The 19,676-nt window shown below is 44.5% G+C and overlaps 1 protein-coding gene across 9 annotated transcripts in view; it reads left to right on the forward strand.

Annotated features, from left to right (window-relative positions):
* OBSCN (obscurin, cytoskeletal calmodulin and titin-interacting RhoGEF) overlaps window positions 1-19,676 on the forward strand; it is a 236,520-nt gene that overhangs the window by 207,054 nt on the left and 9,790 nt on the right. For 7 of the 9 annotated variants that reach the window (XM_083376954.1, XM_083376960.1, XM_083376956.1 and 4 more), the window contains 9 exons: window positions 2,192-5,366; window positions 6,499-6,621; window positions 7,351-7,461; window positions 10,012-10,179; window positions 11,609-11,731; window positions 12,149-12,319; window positions 13,239-13,320; window positions 17,035-17,274; window positions 18,313-18,536. In XM_083376954.1, the coding sequence (XP_083233080.1) occupies window positions 2,192-5,366; window positions 6,499-6,621; window positions 7,351-7,461; window positions 10,012-10,179; window positions 11,609-11,731; window positions 12,149-12,319; window positions 13,239-13,320; window positions 17,035-17,274; window positions 18,313-18,536 (4,417 nt within the window). Of the gene's footprint in view, window positions 1-2,191; window positions 5,367-6,498; window positions 6,622-7,350; window positions 7,462-10,011; window positions 10,180-11,608; window positions 11,732-12,148; window positions 12,320-13,238; window positions 13,321-17,034; window positions 17,275-18,312; window positions 18,537-19,676 lie in introns of those variants that run through there. The other 2 variants (XM_083376957.1, XR_014494163.1) reach the window with 2 other exon arrangements.

The following is a 19,676-nucleotide window of genomic DNA, read 5'->3' on the forward strand; positions in this document are numbered from 1 at the left end:
TTCTTCCTTTGCCAACTGACCTTCCATGTCAGTACATTTGAATCCTCAAACAGTTCTCCCTCTATTATTATATATATTGTTTGGAATAAGAAAGACCATTTGGTTAAAGTTTTTTTTGGAAGAACTAGCCCACTTGTGTTCATTTAATTGCCTCCATGTTACTCCAATTTCCCACAATTGTCCTGATCTTCCTTTTAATCTGTTCTTCTTCCTTTTCCTCAAATATTTTCTGATTTATGAAAAAAGTCTTTTCCATTTTCAATGTTGTCACTCCCTTTTCTGATTTTTCTGTTGGCTGGATCTGTTGGTCAATTGGGTCCTCTGTCTTAGTAATTAGTTGTTCCACTTCTCCTGTTACTTTCTGCATTGTTAGTTCTTTGGTTGTAGTCAAGATCTGGGTTTGTATATCTAAGCTGCCATCTTGTTCCTTTATGTTGCATCTTATTTTGTTACAAGCTGAAAGAATGGTTTCGTGTATTGATTTCAACATAGAAAGGATTTTTTCCTGATCTTCATCCATATTCTCTTGATAATGTGTTAAGTTGAAGACTATAAAATCAAACATTAAAAATAGTTTTTTGTTTTTTATAACTAGATATGGGACATCTATTTCACATGTTGTAGGTAGTTTTTATAGTGGAAATTGTTTGCCAAGTAAGAATTTATAGTCCAAAGTATTCCATCATCTCATGTAATAACAGATGCTTCTCATGTAAAGAAATAGGAAAGCAATTGCCCACATATAACTCTGAAAGTCAGTAAAGATTTACCTTCATAGTTCAAACAGGCCAGATATGCTGCCCTGAAGTTCCTTCTTTACAGCTGAGTTTTTCATAGGTGGTATCTGTCAAGGTCAAAAGAGTTTTTTCTAGAATTTTTTCTAGCTTCAAGCCAAGTCTTTTTTAGTCAATAACAAGCTGTAATACCATACTTCACCACAAGATGTCACCGATGCCATTTAAAACTTTTTAAGTCCAAAGTTGTTATAATAGTTTTTCAAGGTTTGTTTCTTTTCTTTTTAGATAAAAACCAACGTCTCCAGTAAAAATAGGAAAGCTTTTAGTATCCAAATTTCAAAAGTATATGCATCCAGTTAGATTAAAGTTGTTCTTATAATTGCTCTGTTTCTCCTGGGTCAGGGGTCAGCAACCTAAAACAGTGAAAGAGCCACTCGGAACCGGTTCCCTCACAAAAGGAAAAACTGGGAGCCGCAAAAAATGTGTGCACATGCGCGTGCATGCGCAGAACAGGGTTTGACTAAAGAGTGGAGCCAAGGCGAGATATGCACCTACCCTGCATATTTGAATTGATTGGTTGAACTTTTTTAGTCCCACTTTTTTTTTTTGGACTGCACATGGCAGAGGACTGGGAGCCGCGAGTTGCAGACCTGTGCCCTGGGTAGTCAGTCACCGCTGTTCTTAGATGGTGGGGTAGAAATTCCCTTCCCTCTCTCCTCACAGGGGAAAAAATACTTTGGGCAGCTTTTGCAGGAAAACATATTTAAAGTCTTACAGAGAAGATCAGATCTCATCCACGTTCATCCATGTTGCTTTGACTTTGGCTGTCAGCAGCTTAGTGATGAGCCATATTGCTATGGCCGGTCTTTCCCCCATTGGTTTGGAGGGGTGCTCTGGATCAAGCAGAAAGGCTGGCACCCTCCCACAATCAAGCGGAGGTCCCCTCCTTGCTCGTTGCCCCTACAGGGCAACTTTCAAACCTTTCCAGGGTCCCCCAGCGGGGTGAATTTGGACACAGAGGATGGAACTTGCCTTGCTGCGTCTGCAGATGCTGCGATGGCAAACTGGAAGTCAGCTGAACTTTGATCACATGACCATGAGGATACTGCAACAGTCATAAATGTGAAAAATGTCACCTTTTTCATTAGAAAGGTCACTAAAAGAATAGTTGTAACTTGAGGACCACCTGTATTGCAGATTTTTTGCAAAATTACTTGAGGTAAAATCGTTGTTTTCACTGCAATGATATAATAGCAGCATTTTGGGATGCAACATCACTAGATTGGACAACCATTTGTCTGGGAATGGTAGAGGGTCTCCTTCATGAGCAGGGGGTTGGACCTTCCATGTCCCTTCCAACCCCATGATTCTAGGTTCTATCATATTCTGTTTGGGCTGGCCTAAGTTTTCTCTTTTCTGCTGTTTTAATCTTCCTTCATTCCTTTCATGTCCAGCGGTCTCTTATGAGCTATAAGTCATTGCTTGTAATGAGACCCATCCCAGAAATTCTGGAAAAGAATCACAAGAACACCTCACTTGGCATCTCCAGACAATTGATCGAAGAGAGCAGTTCCTCCAGCACCAGTGGGTCATCTTCGGACAACGAAATTTTGGTCTCGTCTGGGAAAAAACCTTTTGGACCGATTCCGGAAGTTCGTCTGTCTGTGCTGGAAGGATCAAATGATCAAGAAGATGAAGTATTTGAAGATGAATTCAAACTTCCTAAAGACTCCATGCCACCCATCAAAACCAGAAGGTTGAAGGAACCTACAGTGAAGGGACAGTTGGATGGACATCCTGTCCGAGACCGAGAAATCTCAGAAGTTGATGCCCATGGAAGAACATTGTTTGAGTTGGCTTCACTGCAAGATGAAGCTGGATTGTTGCCTCCAGAGGAAGGAAGAATGGAGAGATCTCCAGGTTGTGTTCCGAGACACAGTGTCATCAAAAGTACCTTTTACAGCCACCCATCGGAAAATCTGACCGATTTTCCCTCATCGCCAGGCAAAGGGCAAAGGAAACAATTAGAAAGAGCTAAGAGATCTTACAGGAAAGCCGGATACTCAAAGTCTGCTTTAACTGGTCTACGGGAACCCTTGCTAGAACGGTTTGGTGAACAAGGAGGACCCTTGGCGGATGCAGAATTGGGGAAGGGACGAGAAGGAAGTTATGGACCCCCAATCATCAAATCAGCTTCTTTTGATACTGCTCAGAAATCACCCAAGGTGACTTTTCAAGTATCCGCCAGGAGCCGTTCCTTGGACGACTACAGAATACGAGCTAGGAGCTTTGCTGAGGAGCAGGATATTGCAGAAGAAGACATGGACACAATGCCGCAGGGTGGTACGGCAGAAGGAACTCATCTGAGGGACGAAAAAACACCAGCAGCAAAAGCTAGGGAGGGTTTTTCTGAAGAACACCCAAGGTTAGTCCCACTGGATGACAAGGAAAGATCCAAGTTGGGCCCTGAGCAGGACAAGAAGTTCTTGATTTTGGCACGGGGCTCTGAAAAAGAGGATTTACCTCAGAAAACGAAGGTGCCACGTTTTGTGGGAAGATCTCCTCAAGGCAGACAAGATCTGATTCTAGAAGCTCGGCAATCTGGTTTTGCTTCGGGGTTGCCTCCAAAAAGTGATGTTGAGGAGGAGCAGGCATCCATGTCTTCTCCTCACAGGGATGGAGGAACCATTTTTCCAAAGGGGAAAAGCTCTGTTTTGAGAGTGGCACCATCAGAGACCCTAAACCTAGTGTCTCAGGAGAGCAAGGAGGAAAAACTGTCCCGTGAGATAACCCCAAGTTCTCCCAAGAGTATTGAAGGACATCAACCTCAATCCGAAGAAAGTCTTCAACTTCTGAAAGCTGTTCCTTTTCACATCACCCAGGTTCAGGCTGAGAAACAGCTTGCCGGTGGTCCAGACAAGAGTCCCAAAGACCTACAGACTGTAGCAGTGCATGAAGGCCATCCATCCTTGATTTATCCTGGGACACAAATGGTGGAGAGTAGAGGTTTAGGTGATCCTATTTTACACCCTGACATTTGTGCCTCCTCTATCCTTGAGGATCAGCAAATTCCATCCCAGAAACCCTCAATATCCTGCTTGACCAAGTCAGCCATGCTAGAGAAGAAAGGTCTGGAGAAGTTGGAGATCCCTCAAGCAAAAATGGCCATGCCTTCAATCTCTGAGAGTGCAAAGCAGAAGCCTTTACATCAGTTGCCTGTTGCACACCTGGAAAGGAAGCTACCTGTTGCAAAAGGTGAAGGTCCTATTCATCCAGAGATGGTCACCCTGAGAGGAAGCCAGCACCCATCCCAACAAGAATCTCCTCTTTACAGAAGACCATCTCCTACCACCCCAAGAAGTGCTGCTGCTCTGATTCAAGCATCTCTCCAACCAGGGGCCACCTCAGTACCCGTACTTTGTGGAGAAACCCAGATGGCTTCACTTCCAAAGTCCTCCTCTTACCCAGAAGGAGAGTCTCTTCTCAGAGAGGTTCAGCGTCCTCCTCAAGCTCAAGCAGATCTGATGTCCTTCTTTGAAGCTGAAAAGTATGAGCTCTACCACCACTTGCCATCTCCTCCTGGTGAGGTCCTCAAGGGCCAAACACCTGCCGTAGCAGGCTATTCTCAAGCAAAACTGAGACCGTTTGGAACCTCTAGAGAAAAAGTCCCCATAACTGTAAAGAAAAGACCATATTCCATTGGAGAAGGCAGAAGCCAGGATCACCAACCCTACAGGGACACAGAGGCTCACGTTCTGGAGAACTTAGCAGAGGAGATGGCTTACCGATCAAAAGCAACACCTCCTTGGCCAGAATCAGGATCTGTTTCACCCCAAGGTGAGGTGGTCCATCAAAAGTCACCCGGCCAAGCAGTGAGACCGAAAAGCAGGTATCTGGTGCGCAGAGGCAAGAGAGAAGGTGGCATTGGCCTAGCAGATCCTTCAGAAGCCGATATTATCTACCCTGGAGAAGAAGACTATTTCAGTCTTCAGTCTTACCTGAGCAAGAAAGCGAGGATGTCTTCGCCTTATGAAGGCGAAGGCTTGGATTATCCAGGAAGTAGCCGAATGTACGAAATTGCCCTGGTGCAGATCCAGGATCTCTCGGAGATGCCTCGTCCTGACAGCAAGACCTCCAAATTTGACATCACGGAGGTGGAACCGGCTTTCCTCAACTTTCATGAACTCTATGACATTGTCTACTCTCCGTTTGAGTTCCTGAGCTTCAGGAAAGCTCCTGAGAATTTGCCCAGCAAAAGGCCACCTGACTCCAAATTTCCTTCTCAGCAGGAGAAAAAAATACGTCTCGGGGAGGATAATTTGCCCAAGGTGAGCAAAACAGGTCCCCTCAAGGAGGAGGTAGGTCTAGGACCAGTTGTAACACCACGGATAGGGAAAAGGTCCGACTCGGAAGGTGATCTACCCATGGGGTCCCAGTATGATGTCCCATCAGATCCAACGAGGAAGAGGAAGAGTTCTCTCCAGAGTGCCTTAGGACTTTTCAAGCCGGTTGTCCGCTCTCAGTCCATGGAGCAGGTGGAACTCAGTCTGAGGAAGAGGATGAAGGCATCCGTAGCTCAGTTCTCAAAGATGTTGACCAGAAAACTGTCCAGTGAAGACACCAGAACAGGTAATGATTAGCTTCCTTGACTGACGTGAGCCGAAGAAAATATAGGGAATTTTTTTTTAAAAAAATCCTTCTGTAGGAGAATAAGGTTAGGACATGAGACCAGACAAAAATGGTACTCTAGGCATCTGAAAGGCCGTTGCAGTTCCCTCTGAATGCAACTACGAACAACACAGTCATTTTTCTGATAGATTTAACTATTCCACTCCTGTAAATATTTTTGATACGGGTTCTTATTGTTCAGAATTCCAGAATGAAGGAGAAATTTCCCATCTGTGAGAGCAATTAATTAGTGGAACGGCTTCTCTCCGGAAGAGATTGGACAGCCATTTGTCCGGAATGATATAAGGTCTCCTGCTTGAGAAGGGGGTTGGACTGGAAGACCTCCAAGGTCCCTTCCAACTTTGTAATTTTCTATCATTTCAGTTTTGTTTAGTTGCCCCACTCTACTTTAGGTGTTTCATCACAACTAAACCTCCAACATTAAGCTAGCCACCAGAAATGTCTACACTACAAATATTCCCAGGATCATTAACAGAAGTAGAGATATCCTATGTGCAGAAATGGATGTTACGGTAGACCAAGCCATAACTCAGTAAAGGGGAAATATATTTATTTATATGTTAGATTAAGAAATGGTGAGGAAGAACCTCAAAATAACGTGGCTGGATACTGGATAGAGAGATAACCTGGGATGCTTTTAAGAGTCTGTTGTCACATCCTACAACTATAAAGTAACATTTCTGGAATCTTTGTGGGGTCTGCTTCATGATCCCCCTCAAAGAGTTGATAGGTAGCCACCAATTCTGGTCTCAACCCAACTTCTAAAAGGTCCTTCAAGATACTCGTGAAGGACATCCTGGTTAAGAGAGATCCAAAAGAGCAGCGGTCTCTGAACTTGGCAATTTTAAGACTTGTGGACTTCAACTCCCAGAATTCCCCAGCCAGCATGATTGGCTGAGGAATTCTGGGAGTTGAAGTCCAGAACAAAAGAGAAATACTTGGGTGGCTGAGAAATTCTGGGAGTTGAAGTCTACAAGTTGCTAGGTTTGGAGATTCCTGCAAAAGAGGATGGAGCTTCAGGTATCCTGGTTGCCACCATCTCTTACCTTTTTGGTGGTCCTCTGTTTTCTAGCCTCTGAGGAAGTCAAGAGTGAGCAAGCCGAGAGGACCTCCTTGACGGAGCCTTCTCCAACTTCTAAAAAGAAGAGGATGTTCTCAGCATTCACCCTGCCGAGCCTCAAGACCAAGGACAAAGGTATCTGAACCGGGGGAGGGAGAAGTGAAGGAAGGAGGTAGGGTTGAAGGGTTAGGGTTAGGGTCCTGGGTTTGAGTTCTGCCTCCTGCCTTTATTTTTAACCATCAAGAGTGGGAGTCTGTGGTTTAGAAACTCGCTGAATAATACATAAATGTTTGGTAACGAAGGGAGGGGGGAAGGAAGAAGGAAGGAAGGAAGGAAGGAAGGAAGGAAGGAAGGAAGGAAGGAAGGAAGGGAGTAGGAGGATGGGAGGGAGGGAAAGGAAATAGGAAAGAAGGAAAAGGAAATGAAGAAGGAAAAAAGGAAGGGAGGAAAGGGGGAGGGGAGGAGGGAGGAAGCAAAAGGAAATAGGAAGGAAAGGAAAGAGGAAGTAAGAAAGGAAGGGAGGAAGGAAGGCATGGCAATAATAAAACCAACCCCCCAAAATCCATGGTCCGCTACATTTGGCCCCAGAAGTACTTCTGAAGAGTCTTCAAGGGCCTCCTCATGTAGCAAACATAGTAGTAGTCTAGCCACAGCTTCTGAAAAGGACCGGAAAGTCCCTCTTTCAGTCCTCGCCCTTCTGTACACCGTCCCCTAATTCTTGACATTAGTTCAGAAAGTCCAAGAGTCCAACTCTCCTGGTTCGAATGGATGATTCCTCCAGAAGTAAAACCAGCGCAGGATCAGAATCAAGACGTCAAATCTACCAACAAGCCATGGTGCAAAACTATCCCTTTCCCTTTCTAGGACCTTCTTTTGTAGAAGAACTCACGGATCAGACCGTTGCCCTTGGACAGTCTCTGACCCTCTCCTGCCGGACCTCATCCCACTCCTTCTCCGCCATCGGATGGTTCAAAGGTGCCGTAGCTTCTCTTCTGGGGCGGGGGTGGACAGGTTGACAGAATCTTACTTTACTCCAAGCAGGTCCCTGTTCGTCTCCTGGCTGCTTTTCCGAATCCCTTCCTGGATGTGGTCAACAAGACAACCTGGATTCCTTGGAGCTCCCTGAGTGGGTGGTTTTATTTGCAGGCCTTTCGTTACCAAACTAAGTAATGTCACCAGTGCTAGAAGGGAGAGGGGTTTGCAGAGAGGAGGGGGAGGAAGATGACGATGACTCGGGGGTCCTTGGTGCTCCCTCAGCTGGGTGGTTTTTCTTGCAGACATTTCGTTACCAAACTAGGAAATGTCATTAGCGCTAGTTAGTGCTCAACTGTTGAACAGCTGACGGATTTTGCTATCAACTGGCCTTGACTGCTTACTTTAAAGCTTTCTGGGGTTTTGAGGATTGTGGGGTGCTTTGGATCAAAGACAAAAGGCTGCTTTGGTGCTTTCGTTCCCTTCTAAATCAAGGGACAGGGGAAGATCCCTTGCAGGGACGTGCCGAGGAGTTTAGTCAGCATCTGCTGGACAAGATCGCTCAGATTCGGACCGGTCTGGACTCCGATTGGACAGTATCTGACGAGGGGGAAGCGACAGGTCTGGCCCATATTATCTGGGAGGAGTTTGACCCTGTGACTCCGGATGAAGTGGACAGGATCATGAGTAGATTAAGTGCCGCCACGTGTTTATTGGACCCGTGTCCCTCCTGGCTGGTTTATGCAACTTTAAAGTTACACGAGACTGGCTCCTGGCAGTTATTAATGCTGGCTGGTTTATGCGGCTCGGGAGGTTACATGAGGCTGGCTCCCGGCAGTGATCAATGCTTCTTTGAGTGAGGGGTGCTTCCCTGCTGCCTTGAAGGAGGCGGTGGTGAGGCCCCTCCTCAAGAAACTTGCTCTGGACCCAGATATTTTGAATAATTTTCATCCTGTCTCCAATCTTTGCTTTCTTGCGAAGGTTGTTGAGAGTGTGGTGGCACGGCAGCTCCTGTTGGTCCTGGAGGAAAATGAGTATCTGGATCCGTACCAATCGGGTTTCAGGCCCAGGTACAGCACGGAGACGGCATTGGTTGCGCTGGTGGATGATCTCTGGCGGGCTCGGGATAGGGGTTATTCCTCTGTCCTGGTCCTATTGGATCTCTCAGTGGCTTTTGATACCATCAACCATGGTATCTTGCTGCGACGTCTCCGGGGGTTGGGAGTGGGAGGCATTGTTCTACGGTGGTTCTCCTCCTACCTCTCGGGCAGTTCGCAGATGGTGTTGGCAGGAGGCCAGAGGTCAACCCTGAGGCCCCTTGATTGTGGGGTGCCTCAGGGGTCGGTCCTCTCTCACCTCCTGTTCAACATCTATATGAAGCCACTGGGCGAGATCATACGTGATTTCGTGCTGATGATACCCAGATTTTCATCTCCACTCCGAACCAATCCAGTGATGCCCTCGACGTGATCTCCCATTGCCTGGAAGCGGTACGAATATGGATGGGGAAGAACAGACTCCAGTTCAACCCGGCCAAGACCAAGTGGCTCTACAATGTCGGCTGGCAACCCCCAGGGGGAGGGCCTTCTCTGTTGGGGCGCCTGCCCTTTGGAACCAGCTCCCCCAAGAACTTCGGATGGCCCCGGATCTCCGGTCCTTTTGCCGCGTCCTTAAAACTTTCCTTTTTCATCAGGCTGACCTGGACTGAAGACGGGGTTTTTTATTTTGTTTTTAATTTTTATTGGTTTTTACTGGGGCTTTGTAAATTTAATCTCTTTTAAATATTTGTATTTATTGTTCTATTGTTGTTTTATTGTTGTTAGCCGCCCTGAGTCCTTCGGAGATAGGGCGGCATATAAGTCCCATAATTAAATTAAATTAAAATGTGAAGATGCTCAGACCAAGTTCTGCAGCTCCTTAAAGCAGGGGTAGTTTCACCCCAGGTGGGGGTCACAGCCCTGTGCAAGAAAGGAATTGAGGAAGGGAGGGAGGGAAGAGGAGAGAAAGGGAGGGAGGGAAGAAGGAGGGAATTGAGGAAGGGAAGAAGAGAGTGAGTTAGGGAAGGAAGGAAGGAAGGAAGGAAGGAAGGAAGGAAGGAAGGAAGGAAGGAAGGAAGTTATAACAGCATTGAAAAGAGTGATTTGCGACTGGTCCTCGCACTTACAATTAGGTATTGCAGCATCCCTATGGTCCCATGACCAGAATTCAGGCAGTCGGACATCGGCATGTATTTAGGACAATTGCAGCATCCTGGGGTCACGTGATAACCATCGTGACCTTCCCAGCCGATTTCCGACAAGCCAAGTCAATGGGTGATTCTCCGGATTCACTTAACAATCATGTGATTCACTTAGCAACTGCAGGGGAAAAAAACAGGGCAGGGCTTTCTTAATGGCCTCGCTTTCCAACAGAGATTTTGGTCCCTGTTGTGGCCATAAATCGAGGACAATCTATAATTTGTGGAACTCCTGATTCCAGAGATTCCAAACAGGTTCGACCTTCAATTTTAGGCGGATGCCAGTTGCTGGCAACTTTCCTTTTATCACTTTCCAGACGGAGCAGCAATCTGCAGCACCGATCGGATCCTGATTTCTTCGACTCTAAAACGGTTCCAGCTTTTAACCGTGTTATCGGCTACGATGACGGACTTTGGCGTGTACACCTGTAAGGCTACTAGTTCCCATGGCGCTGTTTCCACCTCCTGCACCATAAGGAAAGCAGGTAAGAGATGGGTTTCCTCCCCCTTGCAACCCAGGATCCAAAAAGGCTGCAACCTGTCGCCCCGTCTGCACCCCTCAGAAATTGTGGGTCCAGAAATGGGGACGTGGAGGATAAATATCTCTCCTTGATCTGCCTGAAGGCATTTCTGCCTTGAAGATCTCCCCAAAGCTTAAAGAAGTCTTTGCTTGGTGATTAAGGGGACGTTTTACCCCTTCAGCTCACACCCAAATGACCCCTCTCTCTGGCCCCATTTAGGGTGTTTTTTTCCCCACAGTTCTGTATTTTATTTTTTTAGTTACTCATGTATTCTCTCTCCATTCATCCATCTCCCATTCTCCACCTCTTTTTCGTTCCATTCATCTAATTCCATCTATCTATCTATCTATCTATCTATCTATCTATCTATCTATCTATCTATCTATCTATCATCACCCATCCATCGATCCATGCATAATTATCTAGATTCTTACTGATCTATTATCACCCATCTAACTTTATCTATTATCTATGTATTATCCTGTTATCATATTTTATCTATATCTTAAATTATTGTACATTATTACAATTTCATTTTAGACTGTATTTTATTACTATTTCATCTTAAATTGTATTTTATTTTAATTCCATTTTAAATTGTATTTTATCAAATTCCATTTTGGATTGCTTTTATCAAGTTTTGGTGACGGTTTGTTGCTGGAACTTTGCACTTTGATATTTATTTATTTATTTATTTTAATTCCATTTATATCCCGCCCTTCTCCGAAGACTCAGGGCGGCTTACAAGCTTAGCAGTAGCCTTCATTCTTTGTATATGCCTGCTTGTTAGGGCTTTCACACACACCCCAGGCGGCATTATTACAAAGATATAAAGTTGTTGTTATGTATTATCCAGCCTAATGCTGGGAAAGGTTGAGGGCAAGAGAAGGTGGTGACGACAGAGAATGAGGTGGCTTGGTGGAGTCACTGAAGCAGGAGGCGTGAGCTTAAAGGAGCTCCAGAAGATGGTAGAGGACAGGAAGGCCTGGAGGAATGTTGTCCGTGGGGTCGCGAGGGGTCGGACACAACTTCTATCTCCCTCAGACTCCGTTAACCAAACAAAACCTTTCCTCCTCCTCTCCTCCTGCTTATGTTCCCTCATTGGGTCATGAAATGTCTGCAAGGAAACCTCGAAGCTCAGAGGGCACCCCAGTTCAATCCTGAGCTACATACTCATTCTGATACTCTTCTGCCAGCTTCACATTCCTTATGTAATGACAAACATTACTTTAAATAAAACTCAAATGAATGAGGGTGTCTTCCGATGAGTTTGTGAGGGAGGTGCAACTGGGCTGAAACTGATGCTTCATGTGGCTTCATGTGGCTTTGGGGTGTGTTTTCAAAATCATACACACCAACCTTGGGATTAAGGATGGTTTTTCTATTCTGCCAGAGGCACCTTCAAACATCCCTGCCCCTGATGTCCTTGAGGTTCTTGAAGATGGCGTACAGCTGGCCTGGGAAGCAGTGGAACTCAACAACCCAGTGACTTACACTGTTCTGTGCAAGAAGGATGGTAAGCAGCTTCTCATTCGTGGGTAGTCCTCACCTTACGGCCACCCTGGAACCCAAACTTTCTGCTGCTCAGCAAGGCAGTTGTTAGGTGAATTTTGCCCCATTTTATACCTTTCCTTTTTCTTGCCTTTCTTTCGATGCTGCAAAGGTTGTAAATGTGAAAAACAGTCGTAAGTCGTTTTTCCAGCGCCATTGTAACTTTGAACAGTCACTAAATGGTCGTAAGTCGAGGACTACCTGTAGTGCCTACTCATCTTTAAGGGCGGCAAAGAAACCACAGCTAAAATTCACCATCGCCTACTCATTCGCCCAAAGTCACCCAGCTGGCTTCCTTGCCTAACGCAGGGCTAAAATTCATCCTTAATGTTTTTTATTTATTAAATATTAATCTTTTCCCTCCTTTTGCTTCTTGGCCAAGATGGAGAGTGGAAAACCCTGGCCAGTGACATCCCGGCTTGCTGTTACACAGTTGAACATCTTCCTCGGGGTTTAGTCTACTCCTTTCGCATTGCCTGCGTGAGCCCATCCGGGGTGGGTCCCTACAGCTACCCCACTCCCAAAGTGAAAATTGGTGAAGAAGATCAAGCAGGTATTCGTTTTCTCAACAGGAGAGAATGTTTGTAGCTCAGGACTGAACCCTGGGGTCTTTCTAACGCTGACCTCCTTAAAATATTATTATTTGTTGTACATTTATTTTCACCTTTATATGCCTCTCCTCTTAGCGGTAAGACTGACTTGCCTAGGTCATCCTCTAAATTCACCAACGAGCATTTATTGCCACACGACCTATCTTTCCCCCCCCCCCTTGATCTGGATCAAAGTTAGATGTTTCCTTAATCCCAAGGAAAATTGGAATTCTTGGAAGAAATTAACTACAGGCAGTCTTCAACCTACAACCAAAGTCAAGCCCAAAATTTATCTTGCTAAGCGAGACCTTTGTTATGTGAGTTTTGCCCCATCTGACTGGTTTGGACCCATCTGATTGGTTGTTAAAGGGATCCCTTTGGTTGTTAAGTGAATCTGCAATGATTAGGTAAATCAACATGGTCGTTAGGTGAATCTGCCTTCTCCGTTGACTTTGCTAGCCAGAAAGTCGCAAAAGGGGATCGCGTCACCCCTTGGAAACTGCAGTGGTTATAAATACGAGTCGGTTCAAAGCGACTGAATTTTGACCACATGACCACGGGGGATTTTGCAACGGTCGTGAAGGTGAAAAACGGTCATAAGTCACTTTGTTCACTGCTGTTGTAACCTGGAACGTCCACTAAACAAGTGGTTGTCCATCGAGGACTACCTGTATAATCCAAAGCCACCAGGAGCCATGCAGGAGGGTTAGGGTTAAGAATAATAACTGGAACAAAACCAGCATTATGGGGAGTGACGGAGACTCCAGGCCCCATTCCCTCCCGGGAAACTGAAGTCCGGCATCAGAAAGTTAAGAGCAGTTTATCTCCTGCGATAAGGGTCTTCTAATTTAGAACTTGTCCTTTCTCCCCCCCCCCTCTCAGCGTTTCAAGCCCAGGAGGAGGAGAGCAGGATGGCAGCCCCGCCAACGCACCAGACCTACGCCTTCCAGACCGAGATTAAAAGGTACGGGGTATCCGGGTGGTCCTCGAGTTATGGTCACAATCGAGCCCAAACTTTCTGCTGCTAAACGAGACCTTTGTTAAGGGAGTTGTGTCCCATTTTTACGGCCTTTCTTGCCACAGTTGCTAAGTTGAACCCCTGCGGTTGTTAAGTCAGCCACACGGTTGTTAAGTGAATCTGGCTTCCCCACCCCCATTGACTTTGCTTGTCAGAAGCGCACAAAAGGGGATTGTGTGACCCTGGGACACTGCGACCATCGTAAATATGAATCAGTTGCCCAGTGTTCGAATGTTGATCACGTGACCATGGGGCAATGGTCGTAAGTGTGAAAAATGGTCATGTCACTTTAACATTGAACTCTCACTAAACAAACTGTTTTAAGTCAAGGACTACCTTTGCACCAACTTCCTTCCTTCCTTCCATCCTCTCTCCCCCCCCTCTTTCTCTTTCTCTTTCTCTTTCTCTTTCTCTTTCTCTTTCTCTTTCTCTTTCTCTTTCTCTTTCTTTTTCCTTCCTTCCTTCCTTCCTTCCTTCCTTCCTTCCTTCCGTCTTTCTTTCTTTCTTTCTTTCTTTCTTTCTTTCTTTCTTTCTTTCTTTCTTTCTTTCTTTCTCCTTCCTTCCTTCCCTTTCTTTCTTTTTCTCTCTCTCCTTCCTTCCTTCCTTCTTTCTTTCTTTCTTTCTTTCTTTCTTTCTTTCTCCTTCTTCCTTCCTTCCTTCCTTCCCTTTCTCTTTCTTTCTTTCTTTCTTTCTTTCTTTCTTTCTTTCTTTCTTTCTTTCTTTCTTTCTTTCTTTCTTTCTTTCTCCTTCCTTCCTTCCCTTTCTTTCTTTCTCTCTCTCTCTCTCTCCTTTCCTTCCTTCCTTCCTTCCTTCCTTTCTAAAATTTATATGGCAACCCACTTACTCTCAGTGAGTCTTTACAACAAAAATTGCTGAAATGTCCTTTTAAGATCCTCAAAGCGCCGCGTCTTGGATGAGTTGCAGCAATAATTTGACGTAAAGGAGACACACACACACACACACACACCCTCCCCTCTTTTCAAGGTCTGGCCTTTGGTCGATCGATCTGGCTGGCTAGGGATGTTCCCAAAGAATAAACCGAGAATGAGACGCTGGGAACTTGTAACAGGCTTATTTGGATCATTCTCTTTGTTTGCAAATGAAATAAAAGATGGCACCTTTTTTTAAAAAAGGGAATTGTAAATTGATATTATCAGCAGTGTTTGCTTTAAGGCAAGGGTAAATAGATGATAAGTGGATGGATGGATGGATGGATGGAGAGAGAGAGAGAATGTGAGACTGCTAATCTCAGAATTATTTGGAGGGGGAGTGCTTTTATTTTTCTCTGTGGGTTCAAATAGAAACTATCTACAATAAGACTTAGGTAGCTATAATTACTGCCCTATTTATGGAGTAGGAGGAGGAAGAGAACGAGAAAGAGAGACGGATGATATACAGAAAGAAGATAGAGAGAGTTGAAAGAAAGATAGAAGTACAGGAGGGAGAGAGAGAGAGAGATACAGAGATTTGGAGAGAGAGATAGACCTGGCAGAGATATACAGACATACAGAAGATAGATGGAGAGATAAGAGAGAGAGAGATAGAAATTCAGCAGCCAAAAGTAGGGTGGGAAAGAGCTGAAACCTTATAACCCTTTTCCAGGAAATGCTCATTGAGGCTGAAAATATTTTAGCAACAGCTGTGTATCTGGGCTGGGCTAGAAGTGAACACCCAGAATTAAATTTTGAGAAGTCTGCACAACAAGTGAGTCACCATTTATGCCATGGGCGAGGGAAAAGCATTAAGGAAAGAATCAGACCAGTCCTGAAGCTTCACTTATTGAAAGTCAGTCCTCGACTTACAATCATTCATTGAGTGACCGTTTCAAGTTACAATAGCCCTGAAAAAAGTGAACCTATGACCGATTTTCACACTTAACGACGGCTGCAGTGTCCCTGTGGTCATCTGATCGAAATTCAGACCCTTGCTTAGTCACTCATATTTACGGCGGTCGCAGTGTCCTGGGATCACGTGATCCCCTTTTGCGAAGCCAGATTCACTTAACGACCATGCAACTGCAGTCATTCACTTAACAACTTTGGCCAGAAAATTGGTAAAATGGAGCAAAACTCACTTAACAACTGTCTGGCTGAGCAACAGAAGGTTTGGGCTCAATTGTGGTCATAGGCCGAGGACTTCAAGTTCCCGACAAGCGACATTCTTTGGCTGACAGCATCTGCAGCATGGCCAACTTGCCGGATCCAATTCAACAGGTAGAGATTTTTGGAAAATGTCTGTCCAGCAGAATGTCCATGGAGGTTCTCCGTCCTTCGGGCCACGGTTGTCCCAAAGGTGCTTTTTTCAGGAGGCAGCTGGAGTATCAATCCTTCCGTCCCCCACCGTCCGGTCAGAGCCGAAGAAGCTTCTTGGGTGAGAAGCGAAACGCCTTCAGAGGAAAAACAAGAAAGTCCAGTTGCCTCCTGAGGAAAAAAAGGCACCTTTGGGCTGTCACACAGGTAACCCGGTCCCAAGCCATGTAATTGCGCCGGTGAAGAAGATAGCAGTAGCCAATTTAGTCGACACATTACAGTCCTCAACCTGCGACCACAATGGAGCCCCAATCTCTGTTCCTAAGTGAGACAGTTTAATAATAATAATAATAATTAATAATAATAATAATAATAATAATAATAGTAGTAGTAGTAGTAGTAGTAGTAGTAGTAGTAGTAGTAGTAGTAAAGTTGGAAGGGACCTTGGAGGTCATCTAGTCCAACCCCCTGCTTAGGCAGGAAACCCTATACCATTCCAGACTAATGGTTGTCCAATCTCTTCTTGGAAACCTCCAGTGTTGGAACATTCATAACATCTGGAGGCAGGTTGTTTCACTGGTTAATTGTTCTAACTGTTAGGAAGTTTCTCCTTAGTTCTAGGTTGCTTCTCTCCTTGGTTAGTTTCCATCCGTTGCTTCTTGTCCTGCTTTCAGGTGCTTTGGAGAATAGCTTGACTCCCTCTTCTTTGTGGCAGCCCCTGAGATACTGGAAGACTGCTATCATGTCACCCCTCACCCTTCTCTTCATTAAACTAGACATCCCCAATTCCAGCAGCCGTTCCTTATATGTTTTAGTCTCCAGTCCCCTAATCAAATGAATTTTGTTCTATCTTACAACCTTCCCTGCCAGAGTTGTTAAGTGAATAATTGTAGTTGTTAAGTTAGTCACCTGGTTCTTAAGTGAATCTGGCTTATCCAATTGACTTTGCTTGGCAGAAGGTCACAAAAGGGGATCACATGACCTGAGGACACTGCGACCGCCATAAATACGAGCCAGTTGCCAGTTTTAACCACGTGACCCTGGGGATGCTGCAAAGGTCATAAGTGGGAAAAACGGTCATAAGTCACTTTTTTCAGTGCCGTTGTAACTTTGAACGGTCATTAAATGAATGGTTTTAAGTTGAGGACAATCTGTTGAGGGGTTAGATTTAGCACTGTTTTCTCCACGTGCGGTACTGATCCCAATTTAACACCAAGAAGTAATCCCATTCAGTCACATTTTTTTTAGGATTTTAGAAATGAAAAGCCTCATAGAATGATAGGGTTGGAAGGGACCTCATAGGTCATCTAGTCAACCCCCCTTGCCTTATTCCATCCGGGTCAAAGGTTTGTCCACTTTATTTTCGAAAATAAACCCACAATGTCGGTTGTCTTTTTTTCCCCTGGATCAGAGGCCGCTTCAGCATCATCAAGCAATGCAGAGAAAAATTCAGCGGAAATCCGTTGGCTGCCAAAATCATCCCGTATCAGCCGGAAGAGAAAGAAGCCATCCTACAGGAATACCAGATCCTAAGGAAGCTGCACCACGCCAACATAGGGCAGCTGCAGGGCGCCTACGTGAGTCCACGCCACCTTGTGCTGATTGTCGAACTCTGCGTGGGGCCCGAGCTGCTTCATGCCTTAGCTGGAAGGTTAGTAGGAATATTTCCTCTATTTGGCCAACTTCAGGTGGTCCTCAATTTACAACCATTCTTTAAATAGCCTTTCAAAGCTAGGACGGTGCTTAAAAAAAAGGGACTTAGGACTTAGTTCCTTGCATGTATGACCATTGCAACATTCCTGATCAAAATTAGCATGCTCGGCAATCCGGCATGTGTTTACAGTAATTGCAGCCTTCCGGGGTCACATAATTGCTGTTTGCGACCTTCGCGGTTGGCTTGGACAAGCAAAGTTAATGGAGAGGGGGGAGCTGGATTCACTTAACAACCATGTGATTCACTTAACAACCGCAGTGATTCACTTAGCAACCATGGCTAAAAACGTAGCAAAATATGGTGTGACTCCTTTAATGGGTTGTTACGACTGCAATAGGGACCATGATTTCTCACTTTGTTTAGCAAAAGAGAAATTCTGGTCTCTATTGTGGTCGTAAGTCAAGGACCCCCCCCCCGTCCCCTGATGATTCTACACACTACAGCTCTGGATAAGATGGGATGAAGTTGCATGCATCCCATCCAGCACTACAGGCGGTCCTCAACATAACATTTCATTTAGTGACCATTCAAAGTTACAACGGCACTGAAAAAAGTGATCTAGGACCGTTTTTCACATGGCCATTGCAGCATCCCTATGGTCACCTGATCCAAATTCAGACACCTGGCAACTGACTCATATTTATGACGGTTGCGGTGTCTCAGGGTCACGTGATCCCCTTTAGCGACCTTCTGACAAGCAAAGTCAATGGGGGAAGCCAGATTCACTTCACAACCGGGTGACTAACTTAACTACTGCAGTGATTCACTTAACAACTGTGGCAAGAAAGGTCGTAAAATGGCCACTTATTAGCTGTTTCATTTAGCAATGGAAATTTTGTCTCAATTATGGCCGTCAGTCGAGGACTGCGTCTGGTCCTATCCCTTAAGGCTGATTTTCTTGCCCTCCCTTGCCCAAGTCGAAACTTTGGGGCGCCTCTGACCCCCTTTGTGTTTTTACTGTCTTCTCTTTCCCAGGTCTTCTTACTCAGAAGTGCAGGTCAGAGACTACTTGTGGCAGATTCTCAGTGCCGTCGAGTATCTTCACAAACAGGACATCCTACACCTGGATTTGCGGTCTGAAAACATGGTGATTGTCGAGCCCAACCTGTTGAAGCTTCTGGACTTTGGAAATGCCCATTTCTACTCGCCCGACCAAATCCTAACCGTGGATGGTTGCACAGATTACGTAGAAACCATGGGTGAGCTAGCCAGCAAATCTGAGCTGTGAGAATTTGGCACCATGAATAGTGGGGCAGAGGAAAATCAAATATCCTTCCATTCCACTTGTTCTTGATAAGGAAAAAGGGTTGCTAAGAAGTAAAATCTCCTGATTAATAGCTCTCCTGCTGTCTGGGATCTCCAGTTGAAGGTGGCAAGGTTTTAACTTGAAGCTTTTTGCTTCAGCCTGTCCGCGCAACTATGGAACAATTAGATATATTATTTTCATATTTATATAAAACACACATACATACACATTTAGATAGATAGATGAGAGGGAGACAGTAGATAGATAGATAGATAGATAGATAGATAGATAGATAGATAGATAGATAGATAGATAGATAGATGGAGGCATGGATGAATGGATAGCTGATGGATGGATGGATGGATGGATGGATGGATGGATGGATGGATGGATGGACACAGAGACAGACAGACCAACAGATATGAAATAATATTTGTGGAGCAGGGTTGAACTGTGGGGTCCTTGATGCTCTCTGAGCTTGGTGGTTTTCTTGCAGATGTTTCATGACCCTGCTGGGAACATCAGCAGTGCCAAAGGTGGGTGGTGGTGGTGATGATGGTCTCTTCTTCTATTTTTTAATAGATGTTTTATTAAGTTTTTATAATTACAAATCTTTTTTTATTAATATTTTATTAGAATTTTTTAACATAACATAAAACATTCAGTAATTTATAAACAGAATGTTGTCTGGGTAACATTTATAAGACAATCCTTAACAATTAATTTCTATGATCTATATTCCATATGTTAATTTCATTTGATTTCCCCTTTCCCCAAAGTATCTTTCTTTGCAAAACATTAGATTAAGACAATTATCATTATTTTAACTAACAAGTATATAGTTTCAATAATCCTATTTGTCATTTTAGTTGCCTTATCATAAATCCTGTTACCGTGTTTATTTCAGCTTATTTCTCCCTCCAAATTCTAAATATTCTTAAAGTGGCAATCTTTTCAACATTTAACTATATTTACATTGGTGGATTTAATTCTGTTTTTTTCCATATAAACCCTCTCATGCTTTTATATTTCTTAATCATTAAGTAAAAAAAGTAGAAAGAGAAAAGAAAAAAATAAAGAAAAATGAAGAAAA

Source organism: Vipera ursinii (assembly GCF_947247035.1).
Source record: "Vipera ursinii genome assembly, chromosome: Z".
In the NCBI taxonomy this organism is placed as follows: Eukaryota; Metazoa; Chordata; class Lepidosauria; order Squamata; family Viperidae; genus Vipera; species Vipera ursinii.